This window comes from Nicotiana tomentosiformis, chromosome 3 (assembly GCF_000390325.3).
Source record: "Nicotiana tomentosiformis chromosome 3, ASM39032v3, whole genome shotgun sequence".
Lineage (NCBI taxonomy): Eukaryota > Viridiplantae > Streptophyta > Magnoliopsida > Solanales > Solanaceae > Nicotiana > Nicotiana tomentosiformis.
Genome location: NC_090814.1, coordinates 19,564,886 through 19,584,573, shown reverse-complemented (window position 1 = coordinate 19,584,573; position 19,688 = coordinate 19,564,886). Strand labels below are relative to the sequence as shown.

Sequence of the window (19,688 nt, the reverse complement as noted above, 5' to 3'; positions counted from 1 at the left end):
TCTCTGAATCATGTACTGAGTAAACCTCCTTTCAAGTCATTCACTGCCCCGACACATTGGCAAGTATCCTACCATCACATCAATACTGTGCGACAATAACTCTTGAGCATCATAGCACATGTGCATAGCCTCAAAGCTCTCAGAAGTACAGCTACTGAGTAGAAATGACAGAATATCCTTCCGCAAGGCGACGACAATAGCCCATTCAACTATGCAGAGAGAAACATCCCGCACCACATCTATAGTACCATTACCATTCCTCAATTCTCGATTTATAACCAGTGCTTCACGTCGCATAAGATTGAATGAGAAGGAAATGAAGACATAAGCCTCAAAGGAATCAAATCGCACGATGAGGAATCAAGAAGGGAAGTGCTCCTAACAGCATTGTAGCCTCTCGAAGATAAGTACAAACATCTCCGTACCGATCCGCAAGACTCTACTAGACTTGCTCATGACTCGTGAGACCTAAGTAAACCTAGTGCTCTGATACCATGTTGTCACGACCCAAAATCCATTAAAGATCGTGATGGCGTCGGACACCGCTGTCACGCAAGCCAACAATACATACTTAGCTTAATTACCCATTCTAGTAATTTTAAAATCAAAATTTCTTCAATGAAATAATAAAGATAAAACTCATAGAGTAAATGATAAATATTTTTAGCAACTAAATTTTTAAACAATTCATAACCATTCCCAAAACCCGGTGTCACAAGTGCATGAGCATTTACTAGGGAATTAAAAATAAAATACAGCATCTGTCCATAATACAAATTAAACAAAAAAAATATAAATAACTCTGAAAGAGACTCTGATGGCTGCGGATCGTATTACAGAATGCAGCTCACCTATGTCCCCACAATTTTAACCACACCTCTGCGCCCACAAGGCCGCTAGACATATATGTACCTGCACAATAAAATGTGCAGCAAGTGCAGCATGAGTATGAAAAACAACGTGTACCCAGTAAGTATCAAGCCTAATCTCGAAGAGGTAGAGACGAGATGGTCGACTTTGACACTTACTAAGGGTCAATAATAATAAGTAACATAAAAATAGAAATATTTTTATCAACATGATTCACAGAGCTACCAATAATTTTATTAAACCAGCAGAAAAAATTAAATTCCTTCAAATGCAACAATTTCCAATCTATTAATTAAATTCCTTAAAATTCAACAATTCTCAATCTATTAATTAAATTCCCAAGTTGCAATAACATATCAAGTATCGTGTAATTATTATTATTAGGCACGATTTCTGTCGAGGTCGTGTGGCCCGAACCAGAGTGTCGTGTATACTACAGAGGGACGTGCGACACGATCCATAGATGCATCTATCTTGCCGAGGCATTCAGCCCGCTCCACAAGAAAGGAGGACATTTTCTTATGTACCTCCGGAATGAGAGTATATTTATTATAAGATAAATTCGAGAGGATGAACAATTTCTTTTAACAATTAATTAATTTAAACAAAAAATTAAGTATATGAGATTTCCATCTTTATTATATTTCCTAACAATTCACAATATATATATATATATATATATATATATATAACATAATTTAATTAAATAAAGAATACAATTTACACAAGTAATTCATGATTTAAGTCCTAAACTACCCGGACTTTAGCATAAATAGTAGCTACGCACGGACTCTCATCACCTCGTGCGTACGTATCCCCTACAATTAGAAACGTTTATTAATTTAATCACCTATGGGGTAATTTTCCCCTCACAAGATTAGACAAGAGACTTACCTTGTCTCAAAGTCCACTTTCGAATCACCACGTCGCGTTAAATTCTCAATTCGATGCCGAACAATCTGAAACTATCCAAATATTATACAAAATAATTAATACATGTTCAATAATTCGAATTTAGGCTATTAAATAAATTATCCTAACCAAAACGGTAAATTTTCTAAAATTCACCCCGGGACCACATGCCCGAATTTCGAAAATTATCGGATAATCTCAAGAACTCAAATATATAATTTTCATCCAATTCCATAACCATTTTCGAGGTGAAAATCAAAAATACCAATTTCTAGGTTTTTCTTCAAAACTCCAAATTTTTACAAACTTTTATGTCTAAATCCATGTATAAACCTTGTATTTAGCTCACAACTAGTAGGAATCACTTGTCTCATGATTGATGGTGGAAATGGTGCTCAAAAACCGTCCCCAAAATCGGCTCCTATGAAGAAATGAGGTGGAAATGAGTCCAACCCCCGTTTTTAACAGAACATTGCCCAGACCCGTTCTTCTTCGCGTTCGCGACAAATGCCTCGCGTTCGCGAAGGCTAAATGTTCCTGCCCCAACATTTCCTCTTCGCGTTCGCATGACCAGTGTCGCGTTCGCGAAGGCCTGTCCATGCAAGTCATCGTGTTCGCGTTCAAGCCATCGCATTCACGTAGGCCAAGCGACCTCAGGCCCAACTCCTCCATTTCTTCTACGCGTTCGTGATTAGCCTCTTGCGTAGACTCCTCAGGCACCTCTCTACATTCGCGAGCCTTCCTTCGCGTCCGCGTAGGCCAAATCCAGTACCCCAAAAATTTCTTCTTCACGTTCGCGAAGAAGGAAACCAGGCATCAAAAACAGCAGTTCCAAAACAGTCCGAAATGATCCGGAACCACCCGTCCAATCATTCCAACCAGTCACATAACATAACACAAACTTGCTCGAGACCTCGCATCGCACCAAACAACATCAAAATTATGAATCATACCCCAAACCAAATTTATTCAACTTAGAATTTTCAAATTCTTCAAACTTACTCCGAACGCGCCGAAATGGTGATGATGAGGTCTCGAGCAAGTTTGTGTTATGACACCAAATTTTGCGTGCAAGTCTTAAATCACCATGCGGACCTACTCCAACTTCCGGAATCGGATTCCGACCCCGATATCAAAAAGTCCACTCCCGGTCAAATTTCTCAAATTATCCAAATTTTTAACTTTCGCCAAATGACTCCAAAATGATCTACGGACCTCTGAATCCACTTCCGGGCACGCTCCTAATACCAGAATCATTATACGGAGCTATTCCCAGACTCGGAATCCCAAACGGACATTGATAACATTGAAATGTACTTCAACCCAAATTTATAAAATTCTTCCAAAATGCCAACTTTCACAATAGGCGTTGAAACGCTCCCGGGTCATCCAAAACTCGTTCCGGACATACGTCCAAGTCCAAAATCATCATACGAACCTATTGGAACAGTCAAATCCCGATTCTAGGGTCGTTTTCTTAAAATATTGACCGAAGTCAAACTTAGCCTTTTAAAGTCAAACTAAGGAACCAATTGTTCCGATTACTTCCAAATTCCGAACCAACCATCCCCGCAAGCCATAAATTAATAAAAGCACATACCGGGAGACTTATTTAGGGGAACGAGGTTCAAATAGTCAAAGCGACTGGTTGGGTCGTTACAGGATATTACGACCCAAATCTTGCCCGATATCAACTTCGTATCAATGTTTACTGGAAGAAAATTTTTTTACCTTACTTAGACTTGTACTAGGATTAAAACTCCCTACTATATAAAGGGGAGAACTTTTTATTTTGAGGACCACTGTTGGCACGCATACCAAAGCAATAAAATTAATATTTGTTCTCTAGCTTCTATTCAAAGTGTTCTTCAGCTGCTTGTTTATTAAGTTGCAATCGAGCCCGTTCCGAGGGCTAGATCGGATCCAACTTCCACCATCTATCATAAAGCTAGACCTAATCATCCATCGCATTTGGTTTGATCATTTTGTTTTCCTTCAATTCAATTATTTACCGTTCTAAGATCATTCGTGTTAAATTAAACGACAAAGGGTCAAATATACTCTTCTACTTTCGAAAATAGTCTAAGAGTACCCCTCGTTATACTATTGGATTATCTATATCCCTGCAGTCATACTTTGGGTTCAAATATACCCCTCATTTAAACGGAGGGACACGTGTCATCGTCCTGTTGGCCAATTCTAAATCTCTCCTAATTAATTAAAAAGACTCATTACCCAGACCCGAAAAGCAATTTTCTAAAGCAATACTTTTTTGTAAAAACTGGAAAAAATTGAAAAAAACGAAAATATTTTTTTTTCAAGTTTTTACAAAAAAGAACTGCTTTTAAAAAAAACTAAAAAATATTTTCTAAAATAATATTTTTGTAAAAACTGTAAAAAAAACTGAAAAGCAATTTTCTAAAGTAATATTTTTATAAAAACTAGAAAAAACTGAATGTATTTTTACTAAGAACTGAAAAAATCAAAAATAGTTTTTTCCAGTTTTTAGAAAAATTTTGCTTTAAAAAAACTGAAAAATAATTTCTAAAGTAATTGTTTTTGTAAAAACTAAAAAAAAAAAAACTAAAAAGCAATTTTCTAAAGCAATATTTTTGTAAAAACTAAAAAAACAAATATTTTCTTTTTTTTAGTTTTTAGTTAAAAAAAATTCAGTTTTTTCAGTTTTTAATTGCTTTGGAAAATTGCTTTTTAGTTTCTTTTTTCAGTTTTTACAAAAACATTGTTTTAGAAAATATTTTTCAATTTTTTTAAAGCAGTTGTTTTTGTAAAAACTGGAAAAAAAAAATATTTTCATTTTTTTCAGTTTTTAGTAAAAAAAATTCCAGTTTTTTCCTATTTTTACAAAAAAAAAATTGCTTTTGAAAATTATTTTTCGGGTGTGGGTAATGAGTCTTTTGAATTAATTAGGAGATATTTAGAATTGGCCAATAAGACGATGTCACGTGTTCCTCCGTTTAAATGAGGGGTATATTTGAACCCAAAATATGACTACAGGGGTATAGACAACCCAATAGTATAACGAGGGATATTCTTAGATCATTTTCGTAAGTACAAGGGTATATTTGGACCTTCGCCGTAAAGTAAATCATATATATTTTAAACCGCGTATAATTTAATTTTTACTCATTTTAAATATAAACAACTTGGCGCCCACCGTGGGGCTAAGGATAATATATCGAATTCCCAGTCTGCTCACTTGAACATTGACGCCGAGTTAGGCCACCACGATGAAAACAATAACGTGGTGCCAAGAAATAACGTACCCCCTGTTGATCCTAATGGTGTCCCAATCGTTGACCCAGTCGACGCCAACTCACATGTTGCCATCAATATCAACATGCCAACTGATCCCGAAAATAGCATTCGCGGGGCACCCCGACCATGGGCTTGAGAAGCACCCGAAGGGGAAGGTAATGGAGTTAGCTTACGATTGACTTTTGAAATGCTACAAACTCAGCAAGTGGCAATAGCATAATTGCAGACTCAAAATCACACGCAGAACACGACCGAACCTGAGCGGGTTAGAGAAGTCGCTCGGAGAGATGAACGGATTATCGCAGAACCAGATGAATTCGGACCCGGAGAAACTTTCGAGGTGATGAAAATGCTCAAAGCACTAACAAAATGGGTGGAGTCTGGCGAAAAGAAGATAGAGGCAAATGACAAGAAGGTGGAAACTAACAATTCGAGGTTCAAATAGATCCTGGGAGCGCCTCCAATATTGAAAGGATCGGATCCAAGATGTTAATTCAGAAACCTTTTCACCCGAGTGTGACACCGAACCAATTTTGAAGAGATTCCAAATGCCCGATATTTTCAAATATAACTGGACCACGGATCCAAATGAGCATGTGACCTCCTATACGTGCACAATAAAAGGCAATAGCCTAGAGGAAGACGAGATCGAATCGGTGTTGTTGAAGAAATTTGGAAATGATATGGTGCCATAACTTACCTCCAAATTCTATTGATTCATTTGCTATGCTTATGCAGATGCCTTCATTAGAGCCCATGTCGGCGCTATCAAGGTCGAGATGAGGAAATCGGACCTCTTCAAAGTCAAGCAAAGAGACAACGAGATGCTTAGGGAGTTCGTTTCGAGGTTCCAGATGGAACGGATGGACCTGCCACCGATTGCATATGGTTGGGCCGTTCAAGCGTTTACTCAAGGGCTCAACCCCTGAAGTTTCGTTGCTTCTCAATAATTGAAGCAAAATTTGGTAGAGTACTCGGTGATTACATGAGCCGATGTTCATAACAGGTACCAGTCAAAGATTAGTATCGAGGACGACCAGTTGCGGTCCCCCTCAGGGTCTGTTTATCCCAATAGAGTGAACTACAGGTCTAAAAGAATTATGAATCAGGATCCAAGGCCGACTAGAGGGGGAAACGGACCGGTCGCCGCCCAGCCAGGAATAACAGGAGAAGCGACCAAGGTCCTAGCAACCGAGGTCTGATGAGTAAGAATGGTTTCGATATATCACTTGGGGGAAGGGAAGCCTCGAGACTATCGGAATATAACTTCAACGTAGATGCTGCGAGTATAGTGTTGGCCATTGGTCGCATCAAAGAGACCAAATGGCCAAGGCCACTCCAGTCCGATCACGCACAGAGGGATCACAACTTGATATATAAATACCACAATACTCACTGTTACAGTACAGAAGATTGTCGATAGCTAAGGGAAGAAGTAGCTCGTCTATTCAACAATGGGCATCTTCGGAAATTCCTTAGTGAGCGAGCCAAAAATCATTTAAAAAATAGGGACGCCAACAAACAAATTGAGCAGGAGGAGCCTCAACACGTGATCAACATAATCATTGTGGGAGTAGATGTCTCACAAGGGCCAATGATAAAGCGCATCAAAATTTCTATCATAAGGTAAAAACGAACTCGGGACTACGTCCTGGAGGGGTCCACCTCGTTCAGTGATGAGGATGTCGAGGGCATCATTCAACCTTACAATGATGCACTGGTAAATTTGTACTTATTAATAAATCTCGAGTTAAGCATGTGTTAATTGATCCAGGTAGCTCGGCCAACATCATCCGATGGAGAGTCGTAGAATAACTGGGATTATTGGACCAAATCATACAGGCAGTACGCATATTGAACGGGTTCAACATGGCATGCGAGATAATGAGGGGTGAAATAACCCTACTAGTAAAAACTGTCAGGAACACCCATGAAACAAAATTATATGTAATCGAGGGGGACATAAGATATAATGCCTTGTTCGGGAGGCCATGGGTCCACATCATGAGAGCGGTGCCTTCGACCTTGCATCATGTGCTGAAGCTTCCCACCCCAATGCCGAATCGAAACGGTCAACGGAGAATAGTCGGCCGCAAAGGATATGTTCATTGTCGAGGAAGTTTCCTACATATGGGTTACGGTGTCCTCTCGTTTCAAATTTCCTTGTCGAGGAAGTTTCCTGCATATGCTTCAAATTTCCTCAGTATGTTGAAGGTTTCCTGCATATGCTTCCTGCATATGTTCAAATCATCAAAGATGAGGTATCTAAACTCTTATAAGGACCTGAATAAGGCATATCCGAAGGATTCATTTCCTTTGCCTAACATCGACCGAATGATTGATGCAACGACCGGGCACGAGATACTGAGTTTTCTTGATGCTTATTCCGGGTACAGCCAAATATGGATGGACCCAGCCGACCAAGAAAAGACCTCTTTTATAGCTAAATTAGGCACTTATTGTTATAACGTAATGTCGTTTGGGTTTAAAAATGTCGAAAAAGCCATGTATCAACGCCTAGTTAACTGGATGTTGGAAGAACAAATAGAAAAATCAATAGAGGTTTATATTGACGATATGTTAGTTATGTCCCTACAAGCAGAGGACCATTTAAAGCATATGCAGGAAACCTTCGACATACTGAGGAAATACAACATGAAGCTGAATCCAGAGAAGTGTGCCTTCGAGGTCGGCTCGGGCAAGTTCCTTAGTTTCATGGTATCTAATAGGGGAATAGATCAAACGGATAAGATAAAGACCATAGAAGATATCACCGTAGTTGATAACGTCAAGGAGGTACAGAGACTGATCGGGCGGATAGCCGCATTGGGCCTGTTTATTTCGAGGTCATCTAACAAAAGCCATTGATTTTTCCCATTACTGAAGAAGAATAAGAAGAAGAACGACTTCTCTTGGACCCTAGAATGTCAGCAGGCTTTGGAAGAACTCAAACGATACCTATCAAGCCCTCCTTTGTTTCACACCCCGAAGGTGAATAAGCAGCTATACCTCTACTTGACAATCTCTGAGGTAGCGGTAAGTGGTGTCCTGGTCTGGGAAGAAGAAGGTACACAATTTACTATCTATTATGTTAGTAGAACCATAGGCGATGCTGAAACGAGGTATGCACACTTAAAGAAATTAGCGCTCGCCTTATTAAGTGCATCTAGGAAACTAAAACCTTATTTTCAATGTCACCCCATATGTGTCGTGATCTTGTACCCACTAAGGAATGTTATGCATAAGTCCGAGCTTTCGGGTTGACTGGCCAAATAGGACGTAGAGGTTAGCGGGTGCGAAATTGAATATAAACCCTGAACTGCTATAAAATCTCAGATTTTGGCAGACTTCGTGGACGACTTTACATCGGCCTTAATCAGAATTATTGCTCTCCTTGGGGACTAGCTCAGGGGTTTGGACCCTATTCACAGACAGTGCTTCTTACGCGAAAGGGTCCGGGTTGGGAATCATATTAAACCACCTAATGGTAACATAATAAGGTAATATATTAGAACTGTGAAATTGACTAAAAACAAAGCCGAATATGAGGCTATAATTGCAAGTCTAGAACTGGCTAAGAACCTGGGGCTGAGGTGATTGAAGCTAAGTGTAACTCCCTTCTCGTCGTTAACTAAGTCAACGTGACATTTGAAATAAAAGAGGACCGGATGTGGAGATACTTGGATAAGTTGCAAGTGACATTACACCAGTTCAAGGAATGGATACTATAACTAGTACCCCGAGATCAAAATAACAAGGCCGATGCGTTGGCTAATCTAGGGTTGTCAGTTGACTCCGATGAATTCAATTTCGGAGCGGTGGTGCAATTGATGAACTCAATGATAGAATAGGTCACACCGAGGTAACTCAACAAGCTTAACTTGGGATTGGAGAAACAAATACATAGACTACCTTCAGAAAGGGAAATTAACATCGGATCCCAAAGAATCGAGGGCCCTACGAACTAAAGCTGTCAGGTTTAGCTTGGTTGGTGGAGAATTATATTGAAGATCATTTTTCGGATTGTTAGCAAGGTGCATGGGTCCATGGGAGACTGACTACGTGATGAGGGAACTACACGAGGGTACTTGTGAAAACCATTCGAGAGTAGAGTCCTTGGTTCGAAAATTGATCAGAGCCGATTATTACTGAAACGAGATGGAAAAGGATGTGAAAGACTTCGTTCAAAAGTGTAACGAATGTTAGAGACACGCCCCGATGATCTACCGACCTAGGGAGATGTTTCACCCGATCCTTTCCCCTTGTCCGTTTATGAAATGGGCAATGGACATTGTCGGCCACTTGCTGTGGGCACCCGGCAAATCCTGGTACATCTTACTTATGACCGATTACTTCTCCAAGTAGGTCGAAGCACAGTCGTTAAAGAAGGTTAGGAAAAATGAGGTCATTAACTTCATCTGGGATCATATAATATGTCGGTTCGGGATACCGGTCGAGATCACGTGCGACAACGGGAGGCAGTTCATTGGCGGCAAGATAAATAACATTTTTGAAGATCACAAAATAAAAAAGATTTTATCGACGCCCTATCACCCAAGTGGGAACGGTCAAGCAAAATCAACAAACAAAACTATACTCCAAAACCTGAAGAAGAGATTGGCCGACTCAAAAGGAAAACGGAAAGAAATTTTGCCCGAGGTCTTATGGACATATAGAACGATTTCAAAGTCAAGTATCGGTGAAACAACGTTCTCTCTAGTCTACGATGCAAAAACTCTAATTCTGGTAGAGGTAGGAGAACTGAGCCTAAGGTTCCAATACACTACGAAGACGTCAAATGAAGAGGCCATGGCTCTGAGCTTAGATTTAACAGACGAAAGGTGAGAAGCCGCCCTAGTCCGGTTAGCGGCCCAAAAGCAACGCATGAGGAGATATCTTCTTTCTAGTTTATTACGCTTTGAATTAACTCGTGCAGGTACTCAGTCGAAGTCAAATATAAGGATTAGGTCTGAAAGCACGCGTTGCACTCTTTTTCCCTTGGACTGATTTTTTTCCGAAGTGGGTTTTATGGCAAGGCGTTTAACGAGGCAACAATAAAGTGTGCTACCTTAGTTTTGAAGACCGGTCTGAGACCGGGGACTGCGGATAATCCATATCTGATCAATAGTGTTCGAGCCCTCAAAAATTTGGTCTTAAACACTAAGGGTCCATCACACCCTAGGTCAAGATCCTGAGTTCGGGAATGTAGAAGGCATTCTTATTCGGTATTGATAGCCAAGGCTTGAATATTAAGATTAATTGTGAGGGTCAAGCAATCAAACAAACCGTGCATTGTGAACATCTAATTTTTGACCACAGATAGATTTTGTACCATCAACTATTTACACGACTATCAAAGTAATAAAAGGAATTTGCCTTCTATGTTTCATCGGTTCATATTTGCATTGTGAACATCTAATTTTTGACCACACTCAAATTCGGTACTATTTTAGTGCAAATATTTCTTTTAGGTCTAATCTTAATATTTTAAACTTTTATCTTACTCTTAATAGGTTTTATTTGAAAAAAAATATATTAAAAACTACAAAAATAGTCACATTCTTAGAGTATAAATTTTATTTCTTTAAAAAAAAATTAATTAATTAAAATATATAGTTTTTAAACCATTTAAAGAACATGTAAATATTTAGTTTTCATATATTGTAAGAAATGTTGGTTATTCTTCTTATCTTCATAATTTAATAAGCTTTTAAAATAAAGGACAAAAACAAAATTCAAAAATGAAGTAAAATCACGTTAAAGATTTAAAATCTGATTTTTACTTTAAAAATTCTGATCAATCCCAACTTCCCCCGCCCCTCACGTCACTCTACACCAATGCACACACTCACACCCCAATCCCCATGTCCCCCACTCTTTTTCACGCTCACACATACCAACACATTAACTTCCGTCACCCATACATCTATATATAATACACACACATTACATAAAAGAGAGGAAGGAAAAACTGGGAACAGAGGAAAAAACGAGATTGAGAGAAAAATGAGAAAGAAGGAAATCTGAAAATAAAAATCAGCACTAAACAACCATCTCTTTGATACCATTAATGTCACTTTTGCTCCTTCTTTAACCATCTCCTTCATTCCTTTTTCACCACTGTTTTCGGCTATTAAAAGCGGTTGTCCATCTCTATAAACCACCACAGTCCTCCTCTCGATAAGGTGTAGTCAAGGTGATTCGAGTTGTTTTCGGTTCTGTTTAAAAGACGAGGTTGCCGTTCAAGTTTTGCGACAAATGTTCTGGTCCGGTTCTTTTGATAAGTTTAACTTTTGCTAATTGAAAGATACTCCTGTACAATTCTTGCCTTATCAATATTGAAGAAAGTTTACTTCGTTGAGGTAACAATTTTTATAGCCTTTGTCTATTGAAGCTTTCAAATACGTGCTTGATTAGTTATATAAAGCTCGTGAAACTGGGTTTAAAATTTAGTTTATAATCATCTATACCATGGTTCATTTTTCTTTCTATTTATTGTCTCATTAATGTTTTGGGTCACTTTTATTTCGATTTAATTTTTGAGTCTGATATAATTGGGTTTGCATATAATTGAGTTTACATCTGAGTATGCTTAGTTTGATATGTCTTCTGTCGAATATGTTTCAAGATTGGTTCGTTGCCTTTTTTTTTTTGAAAGTTCATATGATTAACCTCATTGATTAACTTGTATTAATATTTCTGCTTTTCTTGTTTACTGCATGAATTATTCCTTTTAGCACTAAACTTGTCTTCTAGAGGTAATTAATGGGAAATTAAGCTAGGAAGGAATTTATTCCGTGAATTATTGGGTTTTCCATTTTGTCGTACCTTAGATCCATTTTAACCTCCTATCTTTCAGTGACTAACTTGTTCTGTTCATATCTATTTTATTCATGCAATAGATTTTAATCTAGTTTCATATATTGGTTAGTAGTAAAATATAGGAGATTATGCTGGGCCATGGTGGGTGTCAGACTATAATTGCATTTAAGACCTCCAACATATTTATGGGCTAATTAATTTTGCCACGGCCTAAAAATAAATGAACACGAATAAGTTATCCCATCTCTTGTAAATTAATAGCTATTAAAGTAACTCCAAAATATGCTAGTAAGTTTTAGAAGCACTTTAAATATTAGCTCATGTGTTCATACACGAACCTTGGATTGATATGCTTAAGTAATAAAATGGTCATGTGCGCATTCCTGCATCTCGATGCCTTTAAATTTAAAATAATTATGTTTTGACCATGTGTACAATCTGTACCATAGTTTAACATTTATTTTCAAATAAATATCTTGTGTGCATACCGCATCTAGGTCAAAATAATTAATAAAATATAATAAATTAAGTGAAGTTGTAATAGACAAGCCATAACCAATAAAATACAAGAATAGCTAAGAACTGATTTAAGCCGGACATGAGTCAATAAAGCGACCGTGCTAGAACCACGGGACTCAAGGGGTGCCTCACACCTTCCCCTCAGTCAACAGAATTTCTTACCCAATTTTCTGTTTTCGTAGACTATAAATAAGGAGTCAAACCTTCCATTTGATAAGGGATTGAAATAAAAGGTGACTTGGAACACCAAAACTCAATTCCAAGTGGCGGCTCTAAATAATAAATAATCCCTTTTCAAAACGTCACTTTAATTGGAAAAACTCTTCTAACTCAACCTCGTAATAAGGGTTGCGGGACAAAAAGAGGTGTGACAGCTCTGGCGACTCTGCTGGGGAGTAATTAATAAGAATTCGAGCTTTGTATATTGATTCTTATTTGGCTTTTATCATGTTTTGGATATTATTGTGTTTGGGAGCCTAATGTGCTATTTGTCGCTTATTTACCGCTTTAATATTTATGTGAACTATTATATAAATTGTATCCTCTCTCGCACCCCTCTGAGTCTTCTGATAGGTAGTTATGTTGTGTTTGCCTACCGGCATCACAAAATTTCTGTCTTGAGATAAAGCCAGTTAGTCTACCAGCTTCTGGTGAAGGATTTAATCACACATGTTTAGGCAGGAGAGCCGTTAGCTAGCCAGAGCTGTTCTGCTACTGGTGACGCTTGACGCTCCTCGGCTCGGGTCGTCCACCCAGTTAAGCCAGGTCTAGATACCATCTCCTTTAGGATTTGAAAACTTAGAATAAGCCATGAGCAATGAATATCCCTAGTAGGCTACACTTTATTTGCATCATGTGCATTAGACTTAGCGGGACTTAGCACAGGGGCCGGACCCTCTAGGACAGGTACCAATTTTTCAGACCAACATGTTCATTTTGTTTTGCTACATGTAACATTATTTGGTAGGCTTTACTAAAATATTGACCGGCTTTAGGATAGATTGATTGAACAGGGAAGAGAGAAAGAGAAAATTTCTTCAAAATTTTCATAAAAAAACCATTTTTTTTAAAATAAAATTTTGAAGGGTTCTATTGTGTAAAATCATAATTTTTAAAATATTTTTTTAATTTATTTAAATCGAACTATACGGGTTTGATTCTCACCGGATGTGAGATACGTAGGCAACCTTCATCAGGTTCAACCCCATTAAAAACAATTAAAAAAACAAAAAAAGTTGTCTATGGACTATTATTGTTTTTATTTTCAAATAATAATAATAATAATAATAATAATAATGTAGTCACTTTGTCAGTTTTATCTCTTTTGACTAGTTTTGTCCTTGCGTCCGGTCCTTTTGTCGAAATAGCCTTGAAACCTTCCTTAGAAATGCGAAATGGTCGTTTTAACAAAAGAGGCCAGTTTTTTTTTTCTGTTCACTTGTTTTTACGAAAACATAGTCATTTTGAGCCTTTTATTTTTTAATTTCATGATTATTTTACTAATGTAATTTTTTTTTTAGTCCCACAATTTGGCTTTTATTTTTTATTTTTATAGAGTCAAAACCCAAGAAATCTGATTTTTTGTGTCCATAATATATTTTATTAAAGCCTAACCTCGTGTCTGGGTAAACATGTACACCATGAGTGGGGAAGGAAGTAAATCTAAAATGAGGCCCAGATCAGAAGGGATACCGAATTTTCTAATTGTCGATCAAATACCGCAGTTGTTGTGGGATTGGTGGAGAGATTTTAAGGAATATGAGCGAAACCAAATAAAGAAGTACTTGGGACATTTAGTTCACATGATGACGATCAAGCCCAGGAGGGATGTGATCGAAGCTTTGATTCCGCACTGGAATCCTGAAAATAATGTGTTCATTTTTACCAACTGTGAAATGACTCCGACCTTAGAGGAAATCGCCCATTTTCAGGGGTGGGGCTGCAGTCTTCGCCGCCAAAGGCCCATAGTACCAAAAAATATGAATGAGGGTAAGTTTCTGAAACTCCTGAACATAAATTACGGACAATATAAAGGTTTAGGAGGCAAGTGAGTTAAGTTGGGATTTCTGTTTCACTTGTATGGCCTAGAATGCTATTTCGAAAAGAATGTGGGAAAATTGAAATCAAAGGAAAATAAGAAAATATGGAAGGTTCACAGAAGGTTTGCGTTTATGGTTGCTTTTTTGGGGCGTGTAGTTTTTCCGGAAAGGGAAGGACGCATTGACCTCCGCTTGGCAGGTGTAGTTGAGGCTCTGACTTTAGAAGGGGATGATTATACTTTGGTCCCTATGATTCTTTCTTGCATTTTTCGTACTTTAACTAGATGTAAATTAGGCGCGCGAAACTTTGATGGCTGCAACATTTTGCTACAGATATGGTTTTTGGAGCATTTTTATCGTCATCTTACGATCACTGATTTTAGGGAGCTATGGCCCAATCATACTTATGATCACCAGAAAAGAATTGACGAATGTGACTTACCAGAAGGGATAGATGCCTGGAAAGAACTAATTCTTACTCTTTCCGCCAAACGGATCACTTGAAATTATGATTGGTTTTCCTCTAAAGAGGTCATCTGTGAGTCTGCATACCATTCTTATTTGGTACTCATAGGTTTGGATGGTGTTTAGCCCTATGCTCCACTTCGGGTAAAGCGCCAGTTTGCACGACTACAAGAGGTGCTACCAACACAAGATATGAGCAAGTCCTGTTATGATTTTGGTAAAGATAAACCTCATCACGAAGAAGAAATTATAAAAATTTAGTATGCAAGTAAAGTCTCGGAGTTGAATGAGATGGTAGAAGACAGAGATCGTGGAGAGGTGATCCCTGAATATATTACCTAGTTTAATGATCCTTCGTCATTTGGAGATAGGCATGAGGGGTTGAATAGGAGGAGAAATGATCAAAGAGCTATAGAAAGGCTGAAAGAGGAATTGGAGCATGCTCAGATGACCATAGCCAAGCAACAAGCCGGAGTCGCTCAGATTTATTTAAATATTGAGAAAGATTATCAATTTGCCTTACGGGTCATGGATAAAGATCTAAAACATGCTAAAAATGAGGCGGCCCGCTTAGAAGAAGAACTGGCAAACATGATTGGTTTAGTCAGAAGAGTTGAGGCGAACAAAAATGCTGAAATACATAAGTTGCAAGAATACTTGAGTATCATTGAATAGGATGCGCACCAACAACAATTGGAGTTTGATCAGCAGAAAGAGCAGTTTAAAAGAGAAAGGGCCCACTGGATACGCTCAAAGGGTCAGCTTCATGCACAATTAGAAAAAATAAAAAGGCAGAAGAGGGGTCATCAACATGCAGATTTTGAGGCAGAGCGACGTCAGTAGATGATTGAGAGAGGTGTGCTAAACCGTCGCATTGAAGAATATGAGGGACGGGAGGCTCAGATAGGGCACGCCCTCAACACTACCAGATGTGGTTGCAGAATTGTCACGTGAATATGGGGCAAGCTAGAGAGCAAGTACTTTGATTGACAGAAAAAGCAGCATATATGCATGATGATCATCGCCATCTAAACAATGAGAAAGTTGGTCAACAGGCACGTGCCCTCGTCCCACAGTTGCCCGTGGTGTTTCAAAATTTGTACGAGACTTTGGGGGGAGAATTGAGGCCAAGAGATATAGATCATTGATGATATCAATTTAAGCAAGAAGACCATTGAAGACTAAAGTTTTAGTGCAATCAATTAGCTTTTAGTTTCATTTTCGTTTGTCGCATTTTAATTTAATATTTGGAGTCTTTTATTCTTATCAATATTTATTTTATTCCAGTCATGTTCATGTCTTTAGAGTTAGTAGAGTCAATTTCTATATATTTTCTTTTCTCTCATTGTATATATAAAAAAATTGATTGAAAATGAATGAAAAATATTTTAGTTTGTTTTATTTTATTTTTATAAAAAAAAAATCAAAATTGTTATTATTTCTCCCCTGAACTACGTAATGGTCTGATTCATGCGGCGTCATGATACGTAGGAAATCCTCATCGGATGCGATCATAGCCATAATTAATCTAAAAAAGAAAGGAAAAAAAAAGAGGAAAGAAAAAAAGAGCATTAAATACAAGAGGAAATAAATCAATAAGCCGGGATGAAGCATGAAGCCTTCCAAGATCATTTTAGAAATGAAAATGGCATTAGGTGCATGACATACAATGTGTGATTAATATCTGCAAAATGCCTAACTCTAACACGTTTGTTGTTTGTCATTTTAAAAGATAAAGTTAAACAGAGGTGGTTGGTTTGTGGTTTAAACTGGCGACTCACCCTTACAACACAAGATCAAAAGGAAAAAGTAGAATGGCAAACAATAGTGAGAATGAGTCAGATAATGATGATGTCCATGGACAATTAGTTGAACAAGGTTCAGGACTGGTTGAAAAAGTAAGAGTCTTGAAACAACAATTGGCAGAGATGTACCAAGCCTGGGTGAATAGACATGCACCGCCGCCTTCGGATAATCTTCATAATGTGTTAATTGCAAATCAAATGCCCATCTCCATAACAAGTAACCCATTGTACCAACCTGGATTTAGTCCGAGCATTAACCTTCCCACTATCCCCAGTACCTCCATTCCACGTCCTCCAATGGCACCCCTCAGAAATGACCCACCTACTGTATCCATTGTCCCTACTTTCACTGTTCCTCAACCGACTCTTACTCAAAAGTCCAACAATGATCCACAAATGAATGCTCATGATGCCCAATATTACTCTCCAAAACTGGCTTTCAAGATTCCAGATTCATACAAGCATACTCCTCAGAATGTGTTCCCAATCGAGATCGAAAAACCCGACAAGAATATGGAACAAAAGGAAATGACCAGAAAAATGAAGAGCCTGGAACAAACCATGAGAAACATACAGGGTTTCGGAGGCCACAAGAGTGTTTCGTTTAATGATCTATGCATATTCCCCCATGTTCATTTGCCACCCGGCTTCAAGACCCCCAAGTTTGACAAGTATGATGGGCATGGTGATCCCGTTGCCCATTTGAAGAGGTATTGTAACCAATTAAGGGGAGCAGGAGGCAAAGAAGAATTACTCATGGATTATTTTGGGGAAAGTTTGATAGGAATTGCTTCAGAGTGGTTTATAGATCAAGACATATCTCACTGGCACATTTAGAACGACATGGCTCAAGATTTTGCCCAACAGTTTCAGTACAATATTGATATAGTTCCAGACCGCTCCTCTCTCGTCAACATAAAGAAGAAACCAACAGAAAGCTTCAGAGAATATGTAATCAAGTGGAGAGAAAAGGCTGCTAGGGTCAAACCACCAATGAAAGAGGAAGAAATGATTGACTATTTTCTCCAAGCTCAGGATCCTGATTACCTCCATTACATGTTAGCCGCCATTGGTAAACCTTTCGCTGAGGCGATTAAGATTGGTGAAATAGCTGAGAATGGCATGAAATCGGGAAAAATTGTGAGTCAGGCAGCCCTTAAGGCGACCACCCAAGCAATTCAAAGCGGATCAGGCAGTTTCGGAAATCGAAAAAAGAAAGAGGAAGGATCCATGATGGCATCTGGGTTCGGGGGAGTTCAAAGAAGAATAGTTCCTTCTTATGTGCAATTCCAACAAGGACAATCCAATTCTCCTCAACATTACTATCCATCTCAGGGTCCCCATTACTTAGTTCCCCCACAACAATACACAGTGTTTAATGCTCATGCTTATGCTAGGCCTCCCAATCACAAGCAATGGCGCACACCGATTCCACAAGGCTCCCATCAACTCCGGCCGAATTTTCAGGCGCCATATAATCCCCATCCTCGACAGGAATATGTGAGAGAACATGAGCTAAAAAAAGAGTTCACCCCAATTGGGGAATCGTATTCAAGCCTATATCGAAAGTTGATGCAGCTGAAGTTGATTGAACCTATCATGCCACATTATGTGAATCCAAGTTCAAAAGGTTTTGACTCCAATGCAAGATGTGAGTATCACTCTAACACCCAAGGTCATAGTACCGAAAATTGTTGGACATTAAAGAAAGCCATTGAAAATTTGATTGAAGCAAAGGCAATTGTGGTAACAAATAATGAGGATACTCCTAATATCATAAACAATCTGCTCCCAGCTCATGATAATACATATTTTATTGGGATGATTTATGATGATCGGGATTATAAGAAGTCTGGAAAGACAGAGATGGATGTTGGGACCATAGGGCAAGAACCAAAAGTGATAGTGAGCCCACCACAATTGGCACCGTTGATTGTGAAAGGTGCGAGTTCTAGTTTGAACTTGGTAGGTTCTGAAAAAATGATTCTCTATGTCCCTAGAAGCACAAAAAAGGTTGAGGTTCAATTGGGTGGGCCAAAACTTTACATCCCTGGGGGCATTCAAAAGATCGTTCCGAATAATAGTTTGAGAAATATAACAGAGCCAATTGTGATCCGACTTGTTGCAATAGTCCCAGTGACAAACACAAAACCTATTCCCTGGAATTATAACAAGACTGTCATGACATACAGAGAAAAAGAGATAGTTGAAGAAATAGATGAAATAGAGGGTTTGACCCGCTCTGGAAGGTACTACTCACCAGAGGAATTGAGAAAAGCTAAGCAAGCCAGGGAAAGTCACTTGCCAATGAAAGAACCCATTGCAGAAAAAGAAGGAGAGGAATTCCTTAAGAAGATGAAAATGGAAGACTACTCAATCATTGACCAACTAAGGAAAACCCCTGCTGAGATATCTTTGTTATCTCTGCTTTTGCACTCGGAAGAGCATCGCCGTGTGTTGATCAAAACTCCTAACGAGGCATATGTCTCAGAAAAGACAACAATTAATCAGCTAGAAAAAATGGCTGAAAGATTCTTTGAAGTAAATAGAATTACTTTCAGCGATGATGATTTGCCTGAGGAAGGGGCTGTGCACAATAGAGCTTTGCATCTTTTGGTGAAATGTGAAGGGCACTATGTAAAATGAGTCATGATTGACGGAGGCTCAATTGTAGATATATGCCTTTTTTCTACTCTACAACAACTGAACATTGACACTAACAGAATTCAGACTAGTAATGTCAGCATCAGATCTTTTGATGGTTCAAGAAGAGACACTATTGGGGAAATCGAACTCACCATGACAATCGGCCCGATTGATTTTAACATTATCTTTCAAGTGTTGGATATGGAGACTTCCTATAATTTTCTTCTGGGAAGGCCATGGATTCATATGGCCAGCGCTGTACCATCCACCCTACATCAAATAGTCAAATTCGAGTATGACAGGCAAGAAGTTGTTATTCATGCGGAGGACGACT

At 38.5% G+C, this 19,688-nt stretch overlaps 1 protein-coding gene across 1 annotated transcript; it reads left to right on the top strand.

Moving 5' to 3' along the window:
- Positions 1-17,701: 17,701 nt before the first annotated feature.
- On the top strand, positions 17,702-19,354 carry LOC104089722 (uncharacterized). The gene has a single exon (XM_009594689.2). The coding sequence runs from the start codon at positions 17,702-17,704 to the stop codon at positions 19,352-19,354; it is 1,653 nt and encodes a 550-aa protein (XP_009592984.2).
- The last annotated feature ends 334 nt before the right edge of the window (positions 19,355-19,688 follow it).

Bases quoted from the DNA above. Each gene is read 5' to 3' on its own strand.
- LOC104089722 (XM_009594689.2), top strand. From the start codon at position 17,702: ATGAAAGAGGAAGAAATGATTGACTATTTTCTCCAAGCTCAGGATCCT.